Source organism: Aotus nancymaae, unplaced genomic scaffold (assembly GCF_030222135.1).
Source record: "Aotus nancymaae isolate 86718 unplaced genomic scaffold, 86718_ANA_hifiasm-v0.15.2.pri h1tg000131l, whole genome shotgun sequence".
In the NCBI taxonomy this organism is placed as follows: Eukaryota; Metazoa; Chordata; class Mammalia; order Primates; family Aotidae; genus Aotus; species Aotus nancymaae.
Genome location: NW_026988546.1, coordinates 2,744,039 through 2,765,269, shown reverse-complemented (window position 1 = coordinate 2,765,269; position 21,231 = coordinate 2,744,039). Strand labels below are relative to the sequence as shown.

The 21,231-nt window shown below is 38.9% G+C and overlaps 1 protein-coding gene across 3 annotated transcripts in view; it reads left to right on the top strand.

The window, feature by feature from the left end:
- The window catches only part of MGAT4A (alpha-1,3-mannosyl-glycoprotein 4-beta-N-acetylglucosaminyltransferase A), a 116,996-nt gene that overhangs the window by 46,084 nt on the left and 49,681 nt on the right, over positions 1 to 21,231 (top strand). For all 3 annotated transcript variants that reach the window (XM_021671759.2, XM_064371402.1, XM_064371403.1), the window contains 2 exons: positions 5,640 to 5,807; positions 8,578 to 8,718. In XM_021671759.2, coding sequence (XP_021527434.1) covers positions 5,640 to 5,807; positions 8,578 to 8,718 — 309 coding nt within the window. The remainder of the gene's footprint in view (positions 1 to 5,639; positions 5,808 to 8,577; positions 8,719 to 21,231) is intronic.

The window sequence follows — 21,231 nt, the reverse complement described above, 5'->3', positions numbered from 1 at the left end:
GACATATAATTTTCTTTCTTTCTTTCTTTCTTTCTTTTTTTTTTTTTTTGGAGACAGAGTTTTTGCTTTTGTTGACCAGGCTGGAGTACAATGGCATGATCTCGGCTCACTGCAACCTCTGCCTCCTGGTTTCAAGTGATTCTCCTGTCTCAGCCTCCTGAGTAGCTGGGATTACAGGCATGCACCACCACACGTGGCTAATTTTCGTATTTTTAGTAGAGACAGTGTTTCTCCATGTTGGTCAGGCTGGTCTCAAACTCCTGACCTCAGGTGATTCGCCTGCCTCGCCCTCCCAAAGTGCTGGGATTACAGGTGTGAGACACCATGCCTGGCCCATAATTTTCTACAATTAAAAAAGTTAGATTTTGTCTACAACAAAAACGAAACAATAAACAAAACTGGGTACTTAAGATAGTAGTATGAGAGTTCCCTCAGTTTCCCACCATGACCCCCCACAGAAACCAGTTGAAATGATTCAAAGAAAGGCAAAAATAAGAATTTTGCTACTAATTTTGACAATAGGGAATTATCAAACATATATCATTAATTTGGAGGAATTTTTTCATCTGTTATGTTAAAGTAAACTGAATGCTGGAAGCAGATAAATAACTCTCGATTCTTCAAGAGAGCTGTATAGTATTAGCTGTATAGTATTATGGGAAATACAAATGGAGAAAATTCTAGGGAAAATTCTAGAAAGTTCTAAAAAACTGAGTTGGCTTTCTAGATGGAATATAAGTTGCGCTTTTGTTGTGGATAACTTTTTTAATGCGGCAGAATGGAGTCAGCAACCAAGGACGGATGTGAGAGAGATCGGAAATGGCCCCCCTGGAGCCTTTTCATAGCTGTGGGCCTTGGACTAAGAACAGCAATAGCATCCGGGCTAGAAACTAAATACCTGTGACATAATCCAATAGTCCATGGGCCTCCAGGGATCTTTTATAAGCTAACTTTCCAAAAGCATGGACAGTTCCCCTCAAAGCAGGGAAGCATTTTAGAATTAGGGGTCGGGTATTTCTCTACTGGTACTGGTTATTCTTCCTACTTGGTGAAGCTGGCCTCTGGGAGGGTGATTTCAAAACATAACAAGAAAATGCATGTGGAGATAGAGACTGCCCTCAGACTCCTATCCCTTTCTACCACTCAGGAGCTGATGAAAGACTTAGCCTATATCTGCCATTCAGTCTCCTGGTTACTTTAAAGAATCTTCGTATTTAAAAAATGATAAAATGAAGAGTTGCAAGGATAGTACAAATAACTAACTTCTCTACACATTTCACCTGTTGTGAACATTTTGCCTCTATCATCTTTCTTTCTACAGGTATTTGTTTCTTTTCAGAACGATTTCAGAGTAAATTGCAGAAATCATGCCTCTTTACCCCTAAATAATTTTATGTTTATTTCCTAAGAACTAAGACATTCTCTTACCACAGTTCAAGTGTCAAATTCTGGAAATTTAACATTGGCACAATCATACCCATTCTGTAGTCTGTGTTCTGTTATTTTTCCAGTGATGTTCTTCTTGACAGCATTTATTTCTTCAGGTTCAGGATCCAGTCCAGGACAGTGCTTTGCATTTAGTCTTTCTTACTGTCGGTCACTTCGTAGGCCTTTGTCTTTGATGACCCTGATATGTCTTAAAGTAGAAGCCATTTGTTTTATGTATAATTCCCCAGTTTGGATGTGTCCAGTGTTTCCTTGAGATTGGAATCAGATTATGCATTTTTGGCAGGAATTCCACATAATGAGGGGTGTCCTCTGGGCTTCACTTCATGAGGCATATGATCTCCGTCCTATTATTGCCAACTTGAACTTTGATCACTTGATGAAGGTGGTGTCAGCTAGGTTTTTCCACTGTGAAATTATCATTTCCCTCTTTGTAAAGTAATGAGTACTTTGTGGAGAGGTATTTTGAGATGATATAAATATCCTGTTTCTCATCAGATTTCAACCTGTTAGTTTTAGCATGCATTTTCGATGTTTGCCTGAATCAGTTATTGCTATGATGATTGCAAAATGGTGGTTTTTCCATTATTTCTTCTACATTTAGTAATTGTCCTTCTTCTTCTTCTGTTTATTTTTTTGTTTTATTTTTGAGATGGAGTTTCGCTCTGTCACCCAGGCTGGAGTGTAGTGGCGTGATCTCAGCTCACTGCAACCTCTGTCTCCTGGGTGGAAATGATTCTCCTGCCTCAGCTTCCTGAGTAGCTGGGATTACAGGCGCACGCCACCATGCCAGGCTAATTTTTGTATTTTTAGTAGAGATGGTGTTTCCTTATGTTGGTCAGGCTGGTCTGTAACTACTGACCTCATGATCCACCCACTTCAGCCTTCCAAAGTGATGGGATTACAGGCGTGAGCCACTATGTCCCGCTTCTTCTTCTGTTTCTTACAGAAGGCGGCCAATTTGTTTATTTGTTCATTTTTATTTGTTTGTTGTTGATACAGACTCATGGATTCTTATTTTATTCAATGGGTTATAATCCGTTACCATCAATATTTATTTTGGTACTTCAGTTGTTCCGCATTTGGCCAATGGGGGCCTCTCTACTGCCCTCCTGTGCCCTTTGGAGAAGTCCTGTCATTTTTTTCTTTTGATAATACTTTCTTGCTGGCAGAAGAATATTCTAGGTTTATCTTGAAGTTATTTCTCCGAAGAGTTCTTTAAAAACTTTTTTAAATAGAGGTGGGGTCTCGCTATGTTGCCTAGGCTAGTCTCAAACACCTGGGCTTCCCAAAGTGCTGAGATTACAGACATGAGCTACCATGCCCGGCCTCCAACAAGTTCTGGTTTATTTTAGTGGCAAATGGTGTTGAGAAACCAGTATCTTGGCACTACTTAAGTCTTAAGGGTAGGATTCTAATGTTCACATAAAGAGGGAAGAACTCAAAGATCTGTTTTTGGACACATGCTATGTTTGGACACTGTGTTTATATTGATCTGCCCTTGTCCACACTGTCTGGACTGGCAGTTCACACACTTTTAGTTTTTGTAACCATATAGGATATTCTGATCTCAGAGCAAGTTCCCCCATATTATCTTCTAGATTTTTCTTGGCCCTTTAAAAACATTCTTCTTTTAGATAAATATTAGAATTATACATCAAGTTAAAAAAATGTTATTTTGAAAGATAATGAATTGAATTTCTTTTGCTTAGGGTAGAATTCATCTTTTCGTAAGATTTGGCCTTCCTGTTTAGGAATAAGAGATGATTTTATTTTATTTTTTATAGATGTCAGTAAAAGGCTTGTACTTTTCTTCACATAAATCTTATGTGTCTCTTATAACTGTTTAGTATAATTGTTTAAGTTTTGTGTTTGGGAATAGTATCTCTTTTACATTTCTTATATTATGAATTTACACATTCAGAAAATGCCTAAACCATGAATGCATACCACTGAATTTCCCTAAACTATCACGCAGATCAAGAAATAGAACCTAGCTGGCACCCTGGAGCTCCCTTTATGCCCTTTCCCTATCACGGCCTTCTCTGTCCTTCCTCTTCTCCTTTCCTTCTGAGCAAATTAAGGCAAATACGGTGACATAGATGCTTTTGTTATTCCATGTAGTGAACCATGGCAGTTAAGCCAGAGAGATTTTTTTTCTGCCATGGAATCTTAAGAGGTGTTTACTGTGAGGACTTTTATGTAAGGCACAAGGAACAGTATGATTGAGTGTTATTAAGACTGCAGATTCATTTTTTGTAAGTCTGTTTTTTACCGCTTCTATCCATGATTAAAACAGAAATTATAATGTTAAATTAAAAATAGCTTTTCTGGCTGGGCACAGAGGCTCACGCCTATAATCCCAGTACTTTCAGAGGCCAAGGTGGGCGGATTACCTGAGGTCAGGAGTTTGGGACCAGCCTGACTAACATGGTGAAACCCCATCTTTACTAAAAATACAAACATTATCTGGGTGTGGTGGCACACATCTGTAATCCCAGCTACTCCAGATGCTGAGGCTGGAGAATCTTCTGAACCTGGGACGTGGAGGTTGCAGCAGTGAGCTGAGTTCTTGCCACTGCACTCAAGCCTGGGTGACAGAGTGAGACTCTGTCTCAAAAAATTTGTTTAGGTGTCAAAATAGTAGCTTTAGATTATTTAGCTTGCTACAGAAGTTGGAAGCACTGTTGCAGTTTATCTTAATTTAATGAGGTTGCGGACATTGTGCATAACATTCCTGCAGCCTCTGCTACTATTCAGTACCTCTGAGCAAGTACATGAATAGCCTCTTCTCTTCCACCATCTCTTAAGTGTTGGTGTCTAGTTCTGTCCTTGGGCCTCTTCTACTGTGTACTTTGTCTCTGTTCTGTCTCATTTCTCCTCATTGTTTCAACGCCTACATTTATCCTCATCAAAGCCCACTTTTATTTCCTAGACCAGGTCTTTTTGATCTGTGATTCTTTCAAATTATTAAAATGAATGACTTTTTTTTTTTTTTAAGATGGAGTCTCACTCTGTCGTCAGGCTGGAGTGCAGTGGCGTGATCTCGGCTCACTGCAGTCTCTGCCTCCTGGGTTCAAGTGATTCCCCTGCCTTAGCCTCTGGAGTAGCTGGGATTACAGGAGCTCACCACGCCTGGCTAATTTTGTATTTTTAGTAGAGACAGGGTGTCTCCATGTTGGTCAGGCTGGTCTCGAACTCCCAACCTCAGGTGATCCACCCACCTTGGCCTCCCAAAGTGCTGGAATTACAGGTGTGAGCCACCTTGCTCAGCCTATGAATGACTTTTAACTAGGGCCATTGTACTTCTGGCTCACTGGATTTTTGTTTCATTATTTTTTGAGAGAAGGTTTTACTCTGTTGCCCAGGCTGGGGTGCAGTCGTGTGATCATAGCTCACTGTAGCCTCCAACACTTGAGCTCAAGCAATCCTCCCACCTCAGCCTCCTGAGTAGCTGAGACTATAGGCACACACCACCATGCCTAGCTAATTTTTTAATTTTTATTTTTGTAGAAATGGGGTCTTGGCTGTGTTGTATAGGCTGGTCTTGAACTCCTGGGTTCAAGCTATACTCCAGTATTCCACCTTGGCCTCCTAGAGTGCTGGGATCACAGGTGTGAGCCACCACGCCTGCCACTCACTGGGTTTTTAGATATCAGAAATTTGACCAAAGTCTGGCCTAGGGAAATCTTTGAGGACTAGAAAGTACAGAGGAAAATTTTGGTCTATGGAAATTAATGAATATGCTATAAAATATGTTATATTCATTTTATTGTTATACATATTACCATCAGTTTCTGTTTCATCTCTTTGATTGATATGAATACGGTCTTTATAGTTGTTTGTGCCTTTTGACAAATCATGTTAGTATGATGCTTTAAAGTGTTTATTCTAAAACCTTTTATCATTTCATCCATCTTTAATTATATGAAGTGCTGGAGAGTGCTCACATTTTTACAAATAAGAGCATAATAATAATAAGCATTAAAAGCATTCTTACAAATAATAAGAGCATATAAGCTTTGTTATATAACAAGTCAGAGCTCCTTTTTATCTTCAGTTCTATATCAATGAATAAATATTTTCTTCTGAAAAACTCAAATTTAAACATTGTAATTTTACAGTTCTGTTTAGATTATGTTGTTTGTTTTGTTTTAAGACATATACTGTAACTGTTTTGGTTTTGCTTCTAGAAAAACTGATTGCTTATCAACGAGAATTTCTTGCTTTGAAAGAACGTCTTCGAATAGCTGAACATAGAATCTCACAGCGCTCTTCTGAATTAAATACCATTGTGCAACAGTTCAAGCGTGTAGGAGCAGAAACAAATGGAAGTAAGGATGCACTGAATAAGTTTTCAGGTACAAACAGTATTTTTTGTATTAGAAAAAGATTATATTTTCAAACAGGCATGTGGAATATTTTCTTGAAAGACATGTATCTGTTACTCTTTTCGGCATCTGTTACCCTCTCAGAGAGAAAAATCACCACACAAAACTTTCTCTTCTAGTAAATTATAAAAAAAAAACTATTACCTGCTAAATTTGATTTTTAAGAGAGTCATATTAACTTAAATTGGTTGGGCGTGGTGGCTCACGCTTGTAATCCCAACACTTTGGGAGGCCAAGGTAGGCGGATCATTTGAGGTCAGAAGTTCAAGACCAGTTTGGCCAACATGGTGAAACCCCATTCCTACTAAAAATATAAAAATTAGCTGGGCGTGGTGGCTTATGCCTATAGTCCCAGCTACTCGGGAGACTGAGGCAGGAGAATCACTTGAACCTAGGAGGCAGAGGTTGCGGTGAGCTGAGATGGTGCCACTGCATTCTAGCCTGACTGACAGAACGAGACTCTGTCTCAAAAAAAAAAAAAAGTTAAATTGTAATGGATTAAATTTTGTTGGCAGTAGTGTAGAATGTGCATCTTTTGAAAACATTCAAATGAGATTAAAATTTAACTTTTTGTGGATACATGTTTCTGTGGTGACTTATGTGTGGGCTTCAAATGGACTCTGGATCAATCTTTGAGCTATTTGAAGCAATTAGTGCTCTTAAGCCTGATTTATAATAAATAATACACATAGTTTCCTAGTGGATGCTTTAAGAATTTCTGACCTGTTTCCTCTCTGAGAAATCCTGGTCAGAGTAAGATGATGCAAATGTTCTTTTCTCTTTCTGTGCTCTTCTTTTTTTGATAATTGAGTGCCTCCAAATTTGCATAATCTTTCTGGATTAGCATGCTTTTTCATTTAGCTTCACCTGATCTAAAAACACATGCATTCCTCTTATCTCCGGATTCACTGCCTCATCTTATTTATAAAGATGCATGCTCCTTCTCCTGCTGGTAAACTTTGCATTATGTCACCCTGATGTTGAAACCCATTGACTGGTGTAGATAAAAAAATAAATCACCCATAAGCTTGATGCAAAGTGATTTCTACTAACATTTTTTGTTTTCTTCTAGTATTTTTTCCATAAATATTTTTCTTCAAAATTGTTATTGTGTATTATGGCCTGAGTTTTATTCTTGAAATTATATACTAAGAGCATTTTAAAACTATATCATTAAATAGTCTTCAAAATCCTATTTTTAGTGGCTGTGAATATGCCAGCTAATCATATACCATGATATATTAAACATTTTTCTGCAGTTATTCAAATGGGTTGTTTTTCCCCCTAGTTTATAACTCTGATGAACCTATTTGTATATAAATCAATCATATTTCTGGTAGCCTTTAAGTTATTTTCATTAGATTATGACTTTCTTAGAAACAGGATCTGTGTTTTGATGACTATTGATTTTTGAATACATGGTACACTTGCTGAAATAAAATAGATAATCACCAAACATTTGTTGAATACATAGAAGCTAAATTCTTAAAAGGGAAATTACTGAGTAATAGGACAGAAATGTTTTAGGGTTTTTGATGCTGCTTTGAATAGCTGGAACATTTATCTTGTTATCACCAATATTTAATATTATTATTTAATCTGCTAATTTCATAGGTGGAAATTGATAGATATATTAAAATTTGTAATTGTTTCTTTATTCATGATATTACACTTTAATTTTACATATGACAGTCATTTGTATTTCTTTTGTGAATTTTTGGTTCTTCTCATATTTTTAATGAACTTGAGGTTACAAATTCCTACTGCTAACCTCCTTGTTTCTAGGGTTAAATTCTAATTTAATGAAATTTTAAAACAATATCATTTATACTACCAAGTTTTTATTTCGTATCATTAAACGCTTCATTGGTTCCTCTAATAAAAACAAACATCCTGGGTGTAAAATGGAGTGAGAAAAAAAATACAACTATTTGAAAGTTGTGATCTGTACTGGACATTCTCAGCTTGTGCTGTTTAAATTATTTTACTTGAAGTTTTCAGTAAAAAAAATTCATGTGAAATTTTGATAAAATGTAATGTATAAAGAAAGTGAATGGTGGGCATGGTGTCTCATGCCTGTGTAATCCCAGCACTTTGAGAGGCCAAGATAGGAGGATTGCTTAAGCCAGGAAATTGAGACCAGCCTGGGCAACATAGTGAGACCCCCGTTTCTACAATTTTTTAAAAAAATTAGTCGATGTGGTAGCATGTGCCTGCAGTCCCAGCTACCCAGGAGGCTGAGGTGGGGAGGATCTCTTGAGCCTGGTAGGTCAAGGTGACAGTGAACTGTGATTGTGCCAGTGGACACCAGACTGGGCTACAGAGCAAGACCCTGTCTAAAAAAAAAAAAAGAAAGAAAAGAAGGAAAGTGAAAGTGATTGATAGTCAATGTACTTACTATTATTTATTACATTTTCATAAGTGGACAGCATATTTAGAGTCTGTTTGGCAAACTTGGGTTCTAACACATTATAGAGGTGAGTCCTTAGTATCCCTCCTTACCGTATTCTGGTTGGCCGTTTTGGCTTCTTTCAGCCAGTTTTATCAACATCATGATCTGTGAGACTTTGGTTGTGAAAGTGTCCTTTTCATCTTAAATGGAGATCTCATTCACCAAAGCATGAAACTAGGAAAGAAAATTCTTTAGTACTAGTTCTCATTAATTTTTACTGTTGTTTTTATAAAATCAACAACTTCTATAAGGTAATTCTTGTGTATTAATTATACTTGTATGTTTCAGATAATACCCTAAAGCTGTTAAAGGAGTTAACAAGCAAAAAATCTCTTAAAGTGCCAAGTATTTATTATCATTTGCCTCATTTGTTGAAAAATGAAAGAAGTCTTCAACCTGCTGTACAGATTGGCAATGGAAGAACAGGAGGTATGTTTAATTTTTTTTTATTGCAGTTGTACTACTGCTGTTAATTGTGTTTTAGATGATTATGTTGACCATCAGAAGTCTGGCAGGTCAAAAAATAAAAGTTCTTTCTTCATCTGTGCACATCTGTTTGGGTCTTATTCTAAACTCCATGTTGAAAGGAGTTGGACATTTTCCTTCGTAGACCAAAGTAATATTGCTGAAAGGGATCATGTGAAATGTTCACACCTTTGTCATTTTTCTGTTTTAGAAATTTGGAAAGTAGAGAGATGAATTTTTTTCCTTTTATCTTATTTGAAAATTAACAACTCTTTTGGTCATGCCATGAAGGTTTGTCTTATCTCTTCCCCACTTTTTCATACAGAGGTGTAAGTAGATAGTAACTTTTATGTAACTTTTTATGCAGTAGTAGAAATACTTTGATTTGCTTCTTTTTTCCTAATTTATCCAAAAGGTTGTCAGAGCCAACAGAACTTCTTCAATTTTCCTCATAGAAACTATTTACCTTTTTTTGAGACAGAGTTTTGCACTGTTGCCCCGGCTGCTGTGCAGTGGCTTGATCTCAGCTTGCTGCAACTACCGCCTCCCAGTTCAAGCAATTCTCCTTCGTCAGCCTCCCGACTAGCTGGGATTACAGGCATGCACCACCACACCCAGCTAATTTTTTGTATTTTTAGTAGAGACGAGGTTTCACTATGTTGGCCAGGCTGATCTAGAACTCCTGACCTCATGATCCACCCGCCTTGGCCTCCCAAAGTGCTGAGATTACAGGTGTGAGCCACCACGCCTGGCCACCACTTTTTTTTTTTTAAGCAATGAAAGCACAGATTTATTGAAACCGAAGTACACTCCACAGAGTGGGAGCAGGCTTCAGCAAGTGGCCGAAGAGCGATTTACCACTCATACTGTTATTCCTCTTTTGTCTTTGTTAATCTTTTCTTCTTCTTCTTTTTTTTTTTTATTGCATTTTAGGTTTTGGAGTACATGTGAAGAACATGCAAGATTGTTGCATAGGTGCATACGTGGCAGTGTGATTTGCTGCCTTCCTTCCCTTCACCTATATGTGGCATTTATCCCCATGCTATCTCTCCCCAACTCCCCACCCCCCGCTGTCCCTCCCCTATTTCCCCTGAACAGACCCCAGTGTGTGATGCTTCCCTCCCTGTGTCCATGTGTTCTCGTTGTTCAACACCCGCCTATGAGTGAGAACATGCGGTGTTTGATTTTGTGTTCTTGTGTCAGTTTGCTAAGAATGATGGTTTCCAGGTTCATCCATGTCCCTACAAAGGACGTGAACTCATCGTTTTTGATGCCTGCATAATATTCCATGGTGTATATGTGCCACATTTTCCCTGTCCAGTCTATCATTGATGGGCATTTGGGTTGGTTCCAAGTCTTTGCTATTGTAAACTGTGCTGCAATGAACATTCATGTGCATGTATCCTTATAGTAGAACGATTTATAATCCTTTGGATATATACCCAGTAATGGGATTGCTGGGTCAAATGGAATTTCTATTTCTAGGTCCTTGAGGAATCGCCACACTGTCTTCCACAATGGTTGAACTAATTTACACTCCCACCAACAGTGTAAAAGTGTTCCTATTTCTCCACATCCTCTCCATCATCTGTTGTCTCCAGATTTTTTAATGATCGCCATTCTAACTGGCGTGAGATGGTATCTCAATGTAGTTTTGATTTGCATTTTTCTAATGACCAGTGATGATGAGCATTTTTTCATATGTTTGTTGGCCTCATGTATGTCTTCTTTTGTAAAGTATCTGTTCATATCCCTCGCCCACTTTTGAATGGCTTGTTTGTGTTTTTCTTGTAAATCTGTTTTAGTTCTTTGTAAATTCTGGATATTAGCCCTTTGTCAGATGGGTAAGCTGCAAAAATTTTTTCCCATTCTGTTGGTTGCCGATTCACTCTAATGACTGTTTCTTTCGCCGTGCAGAAGCTGTGGAGTTTGATTAGGTCCCATTTGTCTATTTTGGCTTTTGTTGCCAATGCTTTTGGTGTTTTGGTCATGAAGTCCTTGCCTATGCCTATGTCCTGAATGGTTTTGCCTAGGTTTTCTTCTAGGGTTTTTATGATGTTAGGTCTTATGTTTAAGTCTTTAATCCATCTGGAGTTAATTTTAGTGTAAGGCGTCAGGAAGGGGTCCAGTTTCTGCTTTCTGCACATGGCTAGCCAGTTTTCCCAACACCACTTATTAAACAGGGAATCCTTTCCCCATTGCTTGTTTTTCTCAGGTTTGTCAAAGATCGGATGGTTGTAGATATGTTGTGTTGCCTCCGAGGCCTCTGTTCTGTTCCATTGGTCTATATCTCTGTTTTGGTACCAGTACCATGCTGTTTTGATTACTGTAGACTTGTAGTATAGTTTGAAGTCCGGTAGTGTGATGCCTCCCGCTTTGTTCTTTTTGCTTAGAATTGACTTGGCTATGCGGGCTCTCTTTTGGTTCCATATGAAGTTTAAGGTGGTTTTTTCCAGTTCTGTGAAGAAGGTCATTGGTAGCTTGATGGGGATAGCGTTGAATCTGTAAATTACTTTGGGCCGTATGGCCATTTTCACGATACTGATTCTTCCTAACCATGAACATGGAATGTTTCTCCATCTGTTTGTGTCCTCTCTTACTTCGTTGAGCAGTGGTTTGTAGTTCTCCTTGAAGAGGTCCTTTACATTCCTTGTTAGTTATATTCCTAGGTATTTTATTCTCTTTGTTAATCTTTTCTTTGTAGATTTTAAAATGCAGAGGGCAGAATATTATTTTCTTCTTCTGTAAGTTTTTAACAAGTGATGAAATGATTACTTCATAGATATATAAATTCATTTTTGGGTTAGTGTTTTTGAAAAGCTGAGTCTACTTTTGATTCAATAGGATTCTTAAGTATTTTGCTGTCTTTTTTGGGGGGATCGCATCTTCTCATTAATTTATAAATGTAAGCTTTTACATTCATCTTGTTTTAGTTCTGCTGTCTTTCTATTTCATTAATCATTTGAAATGATACACTACCTTCCTTCTTAAGGAGGTAGAAACTCTTAAAATATCATATTAAGACAAACTCCTTCTTTCCTTTCTTTAAATGATTCAAAAAATATTTATTGAAGCCAAGCATTCTGCAGGTGTCAAGTGTACAGAGACTAACAAGTTGTGTGGAGTCCTCAGTTTTTTCTTTTGAGAACATCGATTGTCAGTTATTCTTGACGCTAATCATATCTCTCCTTTTAATAATCACTATTTGGGTAAAGATATCTTAAGTAATCATGGGTTTGTTTGTTTAGACTATTTCTTCATTCATAAGAATATCAAATGAAAAGAAATGAGAAGTATTTTTAAAGTCATTTAAAACTTCCAAGGTCTCTAATAGTTTCTTATTTTGTAAATGTGACATTCTTTTCCTTTTGGAGATATGTTATCCCATTTGTTTACCTGACTTTATCCATTATAAATATAAAATCTTGGTCAACTAAATGTCCAATGGTTAACATTCTTATAAAACTGCCACTATTTTTGAAAGGTAAGAAAAACAGATACCTTGGTAGAAAAAAATGGATGGACAAATAACCCATATTTATGTTAAAAATTTTCCTCCCTAACTCCTTAGGGAATGGCTCCTAATATTTTTAGTTACAGGACTCTTTGGGTATTCTAGGAAAACTGTCAGTCTCTACTTTGAAAAATGCCCATAGAAAATATAATTTTGTTTATGGGATATAATCTGGGATTTTATGGAACCCCAGAACTTATCTAGGGCTTCGTATTCAGAACTTCTGTTTCTTAGATAAAGAAAAGCTGCTTCTTGCTAAAAATTCTATTTTCCAGTGATCAGGCCGATTAATTAGGGAACAGCACTTAGAACAGCTCAGCCATCCTAAGGCTGAAGAGGAAGGACAGTGCTGCAGGTGGCTACTGACCCCAGGGGAGCAGCTTGGATTCTTACACCCAGAACAGAAAACTGCTGTCTCACCCCCCAGCACCACATCCGTATCCTCCCACCATGTTCGCCAAGGCAGGCTGTGGCAAACAGACCCAGCGACTACAAACGGGTACAAGGGCGACTTCAGCAACGAGGAGTTGTCAAATGTTTAAGAAAATCAATACCACAAATGACTTAATACTACTAAAGAAAATTGAGTTTGCAGAACAAACAGAATGAATATGATTAGAAAATAAAACATCAACATATTTTAGAAACGAGGGAAGACAACTCGCCTATAACATAATAACGGACCATTATCAATGGATCTGTTAGAAATCTTTGTGCTTATGACTTCAGTGATTATATTTAAAAATTCCATATCGAGGGACTGATAATGGAATTTTAGCTAGACATAGCTAATGCTCAAATTAGTGAGCAGAAAGACTGAGCAGTGTATTTCTTCCAGAATGCAGCATAAATGCATAAAGAATGGAAGTAGACAAAAGTTTTAATGTCCATCTAGTGGTAATTTCAGAAGGAGTGAACAAAGAGAGTGAAAAGTGGGAATTACCAGCTTACAGAAGTAAATTTATTTAAGTTGAAGAAACATACAGGTCTTCAGATTAAAGGGCCCATTTTGGGCAGAGCAAGATGGCTGAAAAAAGTCTTTCACTGGGTTATCTACCAAAATGGCACTACTGCTTGGTAGAGGACAGCAGTTAATTCTTGGAGTATTTGCTGCAATAGAAGTCCATGAGCAGTTGCTATGGACTAGGCACCTTGCCAGATACTTCAGAACACAAAGTTAGATGTGGTTCCGAGTCTTGTGGAGCTTCAGCACAGTAAAGAAGACACGTGTTGGTCAAATAGTCAATTATACAAACAGGTGTATAATTACAACTTTAATTACCAATATAAAGGATGCTTTGAGAATGTGTAAGAGGGACTTTTGGCCTAATTAGGGAGTTTAAGGACCTCTGAAAAATTACATTTGGCCTGAGGCTGGTAGAATCTGTCATTTACTGGTGAAGATACATGTGTTAGTTTCCTATTGCTGTTATAACAAATTGCCACAAACTCACTGTGTTTAAAATAAAACAGAGATTTCTCATCTTATTTTGGGAAGACAGAAGTTCTAAAACCAGGGTGTCAAGAGGGGTGTGTTGCTTCTGGAATCTCTAGGGGAGGATCCTTTTTTGTTTTTGCCTTTTCCACATTCCTTTGTGGCCTCTTCCTTCATCTTCAAAGTATAGTATCTTCAAATTTCTCTAACTAAATTTCTCAAATTTCTCTAACTATAACCCTCTAGCTTCTGTTGTTCTATCTTCTTCTCTCACTCTGACCCTCCCTCCTTCCTCTCATAAAGACGCTTGTGATTATATTGGGCCTAGTAGGTAATCCAGAATAATTGCCCCATCTCAAGAACCTTAATCACATCCACAAAGTCCCTTTTTGTGATGTAAGGTAACATATTCACAGGTTCCAGGAATTAGGGCATGGACATCTTCAGGACACCATTATTCTCTCCATCACAATGGGAAAAAAAGAATATTCCAGAATATTGAAAGAGCACCACAAAAATCCTGTGATGGAAGGGAGTGTGGAATGTTCTAGAAAATGAAAAAAAGGTCACTATAGTTGAAGTGTAGAATGAGGAGGTATGTGGAACAAGATGAGGCTAGATATATAAGTTGAGGCCAGACCATGTAGGGCCTCCTAGACCACTTACGGGATTTTGGTTTCTATCCTAAGAGCAGTAGGAAGCCATTGAAGGGTTTTCAACAGGACTTACTAAGAATGACTTGATAAGATTTAAATTTTACAGAGATCACATTTGCTGCAATGGGAAAAATGATTGAGGATGTGGGAAGAAGAATAGATATGAAAAACCAAATAGGCTGTTTCAGTGGTCTACTGGAGAAAGGGTCAACTTGGATGAGGTAGCAGTGGTAGTAGTAGAGATGGGAAGAAGAAGATGGATCTAGAGTTGTTTGGAATATATGGGAACGTTTCAGGAAGGACATAATCATGGCCTGGATTTGTGGACTGAGGTAGAGGAATGGTCAGAAGTGAACCCAGGGTTTCTGAATTGAGTGACTGGATGCATGGTGGGCCATTCAGTGAGATAGGGGACAGTAGACATTATTTTGCATCATTGATTTACAAGAGAAGTTTATAAATTAAATTTGGATATGATAATTTGGAGGTGATTTTGAGATATCACAGTGGAAATGTCAGGTAGGCAGTTGGATATTTAGATCTTGGACTCAAAGGAGAGATCTGAGTTAGATTTAATTTTATGAGTCATTGTTTGGGAGTAAGTGGTTGAAGACAGAAATGTATGAGATCTCCTAGGGCCTAGGACTGAGACTTGGTTTTCCAACAGTTAATTTCCAGGGAAAGAGAAAGATGAACGCAAGGAAGACAGAGACAGAGGAACGGCAACTAGGCAGTAGAAGAAGAAAATATATTGTCATGGGATATGAGGAAAGAAATGAGGAATAAATGATTAAAGTCAAACAATAAGGAAACATGATAGGCTAAAAGTATTTGGCTAGCAATGAACATTTTAAAAGGGGCATAATTTAGTTATAACTGAAGGTAGACTGAGTTACTGAAGATTGAGAATGCCAAGACTTTTCCTAATTTTTTTTTCCTTTAAAGGAAATACAAACTAGAATTTGAAAATTTCCTAGGAAAGTGGAAGAAAACTGAAATAATAACAGTTGATAGCTTTGTCAAATTACAAATACCATGAGGTAGGGGCCTTACCTATCTCATGGCTGTATTTCAGATTGTCTAGTACATAATAGATGTATTATATATGTACAATTAGTACTTTAATTGGAAATACTAGGTGGTTAAGCACTGGAACTCTTGCATTCTTCTCTTGCACTCAGAATTAAAACAAAATTAGTGATCCCAGTACCTAGTCCAACCCTTTGGCTCTATTTTTATTTGGTTTCCTTGGTCCACCTTACTCCTCCCTAAAAGGATGATATGACTGTATTCTTCACTTTGCTGACATATTTCTTCTGAACTCTAGTAGAATACTTACATTTTCTGGATTGTAAATGATAGGACAGGCTGGGTTACGTTGTGGTAACTAACAACCCCAGAGTCTCAGTGATTGAGATAACAAAGGTTTATTTATTTTTTTGCTCGTAGTACATGTCCATCAAGGTTGACCAGTCATGCAGGGATCCAGGCTGACAGAGCAGTTGCCATCTTGAATGTTTCTGGCTGCTCTGCCAAAGAGAATAGACAATCTCAGGATTTCACACTGTAGTTATTGGTGCTCAGCCCACAGGTTACACATGCTGATGACCCATGAGCTATTAATAATCATATTCCCTTTGCCCCACAGCCCTCAACTATAAGAGGACTAAGAAGTGCAACACCCACCATAGGCTCAGAAGGCCAAGGAAACTGCCCTTTTTGGTGGTAGTTTTGTGAATTACCATAAGCATGGTTACTTTAATTTTGTAGGTTTGGTTGAAATTAGAAGTTGTGCTTTTGAAGTCTTATAATACCTTGGTTTAAGCTAAATAATTTAATTTTGACTCTAAAATAGTATACTAGGGAAAAAATGGCTTATTCTCTAAACATGCTGTATTAGTCTATGATGCTGATAAAGACATACCCAAGACTGGGCAATTTACAAAAGAAAGACGTTTAATTGAACTTACAGTTTGGCTGGGGAAGCCTCACAATCATGGCAAAAGGCAAGGAGGAGCAAGTCACATCTTTCGTGGATGGCAACAAGGAAAGAAGAGAGCAAGCATGTGCAAGGGAACTCCTCTTTTTAAAACCATCAGGTCTCATGAAACTTATTCAGTGTCATGAGAACAGCACAGGAAAGACTTGCCCACCATGATTCAGTTGCCTCCCATTGGGTCCCTCCCACAACACATAGCAATTAAAGATGAGATTTGGGTGGGGACACAGCCAAACCATATCATTCTGCCCCTGGCCCCTCCCAAATCTCACATCCTCACATTTCAAAATCATGCCTTCTCAACAGTCCCCCAGAGTCTTAACTTAGTTCAGCATTAACTGAAAAGTCCACTGTCCAACATCTCATCTGAGACAAGGCAAGTCCCTTCCACCTATGAGCCTGTGAAATCAAAAGCAAGTTAGATACTTTCTAGATACAATAGGGGGCTACAGACATTGGGTAAATATAGCCATTCCAAATGGGAGAAATTGGCCAAAACAAAGGGACTACAGATCCCATGCAAATCTGAAATCCAGTGGGGCAGTCAAATCTTAAAGTTCCAAAATGATCTCCTTTGACTCCATGTCTCACATCCAGGTCACACTGATGCAAGAGGTGGGTTCTGATCGTCTTGGGCAGCTCCTCCCCTGTGGCTTTGCAGGGTACAGCCTCCCTCCTGGCTGCTTTCATGGGCTGGTGTTGAGTATCTGTGGCTTTTCCAGGCACATGGTGAAAATCATTGGTGGATCTACCATTCTGGGGTCTGGAGGCCCTCTTCTCACAGCACCACTAGGTGGTGCCCCAATAGGGACTCTGTGTGGGGGCTCTGATCCTACATGTCCTTTCTCCACTGCCCTAGCAGAGGTTCTCCATAAGAGCACTGCTCCTGCAGCAAACCTCTGTCTGGGCATTTAGGCATATCCATACATCCTCTGAAATCTAGGTGAAGTCCCCAAATCTCAGTTCTTGACTTCTTTGCACCTGCAGGCTCAACACCACGTGGAAGCTGCCAAGGCTTAGGGCTTGCACCCTCTGAAGCCATGGTCTGAGCTGTACCTTGGCCCCTTTTAGTCAAGGCTGGAGTGGCTGGGACACAAGTCACCAAGTCCCTAGACTACACATAGCAGAGGAACCCCAGACCCAGTGCAGGGAACCATTTTTTCCTCCTAAACCTCCAGGCCTGTTAAGGTCGAGGGGGCAGCTGCCACAAGGTCTTTGACATGCCCTGGAGACATTTTTCCCATTGTCTTGGTGGTTACCATTCAGCTCCTCATTACTTACACAAATTTCTGCAGCTGGCTTGAATTTCACCTCGGAAAATGGGATTTTCTTTTCTATCACATTGTCAGGCTGCAAATTTCCCCAACTTTTGTGCTCTTTCCCTTTTAAAACTGAATGCCTTTAACAACACCCAAGTCACCTCTTGAATGATTTGCTGCTTAGAAATTTCTTCCGCCAGATACCATAAATCATCTCTCCCAAGATCAAAGTTCCACAAATCTCTAGGGCAGGGGCAAAATGCCACCAGTCTCTTTGCTAAAATATAGCAAGAGTCACCTTTACTTCCGTTCCCAGTAAGTTCCTCATCTCCATCTGAGACCACCTCAGCCTGGATTTCATTGTCCATATCACTATCAGCATTTTGGTCAAAGACATTCAACAAGTCTCTAGGGAGCTCCAAACTTTCCCATATTTTCCTGTCTTCTGAGCCCTCCAAACTGTTCCAGCCTCTGCCTGTTACCCAGTTCCAAATTCACTTCCATATTTCAGGTATCTTTTCAGCAGCACCCCACTCTTCTGGTACCAGTTTAGTCCATTTTACCAACATTAGTCCATTTTCATGCTGTTCATAAAGATATACCTGAGACTGGGCAATTTACAAAAGAAAAAGATTTAATTGAACTTACAGTTCCATGTGGCGGGGGAGGCCTCACAATCATGGCAGAAGGCAAGGAGGAGCAAGTCACATCTTAGGTGGATGGCAGCAGGCAAAGCGAGAGCAAGCTTGTGCAGGGGGACTCCTGTTCTTAAAACCATCAGATCTCATGAGACGTATTCACTATCATGAGAACAGCATGGGAAAGACTTGCCCTCATGATTCAGTTAACTCCCACCTGGTCCCTCCCACAACACATGGGAATTCAAGATGAGATATGGGTGGGGACACAACCAAACCCTATCATGTGCCATCTAAATGTCAACAAACCAAAACAGAAACCAAAAAAAACCAAATAGTATAGTAGGGATAGAGAATTTGCATTGTGACTTTATTCCATTTTTGTTTGCATACTCTGGATCACCATGGGCTTTGCTTTCATCATAAGTGAAGTCTTTGTACTCCATATGAGTTAGCATTTCCTAGAATGCTCCACATCCTAGTTGTTACACTGGTAATTTTTTTTTTTTTTTGAGGTGGTCTCACTCTGTTGCCCAGGTTGGAGTACAGTGGTGTGATCACAGCTCACTACAGCCTCTACCTCCCAGGCTCAAGTGATCCTCCCACCTCAGCCTCCCAAGTAGCTGGGACTACAGGCATGTGCCACCACACCTGGCTAAGTTTTTTATTTTGTGTAGAGACAGGGTCTTGCCACGTTCCTCAGGCTGGTCTCAAACTCCTGGGCTCAAACAATCCTCCTGCCTTAGCCTCCTGAAGTGCTGGGATTAAAGGTGTCAACCCCCACACCCAGCCTTAAATTCTGAGGTAGATCATTCTGTGGAATTTTGCTTCTATTGTAACTCATCCTGTCTTTTGGCATCTCAGAGTAACACGATCAGAACAGAAATCTGGATCAGGGGCCTTCTCCTCAAGTGTGTTGTTCTGAGTGAAAGTTGCCCGATCGACTCAAGTCATCCTTCATTCCCCACCTTCCCTCATCTGCCAGCTGAAGCCCCATTGGTGAGGGTCTCCATCCACTCATCTCCGTCTCTTCAAACACTCTACAGGCACATTCAAACCACCATCTTTTCCTTTAGTTAGTGCAGTAACTTCCTGACTGATCTCCCAACGTGCTTTTACTCTTTGTAAAATTTGGTATTCTCTTAAAATTACAAATTGGATAATATCACTCCCCTGCTTACAACCTTACAATGGCTTTCTCTTGCAGTCAGCATTAAGTAAACTTTGTTATATGCAATGTGACCCCTGACTGATTTTCTCAATCTGGGCTTATTCTGCTTTCAATCCAGCCTGCTTTTGGTATTTCTTGACTACGTCAAAATCATTGTCTTCAGGGCCTTGCTGCTTCCTCTCTGCAATATTCTTCATCAGCTCTTTCTCATGGTTTCCACTAAGCTGATATCAGAGAGGTCTTCCATGATCACACAATCTATAGAAGTACCCCCTCCCCTTTCATCACTCTGACAGTACTAACTTATACATATCCTGTAAGATACAGATATTTTAAATCTTTCATACCCTTCTAGAATGTGCATTCCATGAAGACAGGGACCTTATCTATGTTATTTACCATTGTATGCCTAACGCTTAGAACAGTGCCTTGCATTTAATAGGTGTTCAGTAAATAAGTGCAGAACAAATAGAGCAAATATCTTTTTGAGTGCGTGACAACTCTTCGTACCTAAAATGGAAGAGTGGGATGTGGAATGAAACCTTGAGGCAGTCCCTTAAACCTTTTGCACCTTAGTACCTTTTTTTTTTTTTTTTTTTAATTTAAGACGGAGTCTTGCTCTGGAGTACAGTGGTGCAATCTCGGCTCACTGCCATCTCTGCCTCCCAGGTTTGAGCAGTTCTCCTGCCTCAGCCTCCCGAGTAGCTGGGACTACAGGCGCTCACCACCACGCCTGACTACTTTTTTGTATTTTAGTAGAGACAGAGTTTCACCATGTTGGCCAGGATGGTCTGGAGCTCCTGACCTTGTGATCCACCCACCTTGGTCTCCCACAGTGCTGGGATTACAGGCATGAGCCACCACGCCCAGCCCACCTTAGTATTCTTACCTCAAGAATCATGGTGGTAGACCAGATGATCCATGGTCTTTATGCTTCCTTCTGGCATTATAATTCTATGAATTATAAGTATTTTTTAGTATCTCCAAAAAATAGTTGCATGATTAAGACTAAATTGTTAACATTTTCAAAATACATCTCTATTGTTATATAACACTTAGCATACTAAAACTTTAAGGCATACTTTTTAAAAACTTACTTTGAAATACCTCTATAGTGCAATTTAAGTGTTCCTATAATACAATTTAAGTGTTCCAAATTAAGTGTTTCTGTGATATGAAAATGGTGCAAAAAAAAAAGTGAGAGCAAGGGGATTAGGATCACAACACTCAAAAACTTTGTCAGTTACACATAAAAAGGAAAAAAAACTAATAATAATGGTGGCAATTTTTTCACAGGTTAAATGATCTAAGAAATACATACACATGGCACTCTACCTTGAAAAAGGCCTGAGATTTGCTTGTTAAAGTGGGCTACTGAACGGTTGCAGCTTATAAGATATTGTGAAGGGCTGTGAGATAGGCTATTTGAAATCTGATGGAAGGTTGCAACACCCGAAGTGGATGGGTGTGGTTGATAGTTGTGGTGGACTGAAAAAGCTGGTAGGTATTTTGAGGTGTGTGCACTTTGTATGCAGTGTTTCTACACAGTTCGGTTCAATTTTCTGAACTTGATTCAGCTGGGTACAGTTTTCTGTTGTTCACCTGGTGTTTCAGAGGAGAAATTGCAAGTAAGCTAATGTGAAATTCACGTGATGTGCCCTGATTTTTTTCCTAACATGTTAATCATGTAGAAATAAATTTGCATTGAAAACAAGCACTATAGAAACATTGTCTGTAATCTTAGACTTTAAAAATGTTGCACAAATAGTACACAAAGTTTTCTTTCCTTTCTTTTTGTTTTTGTT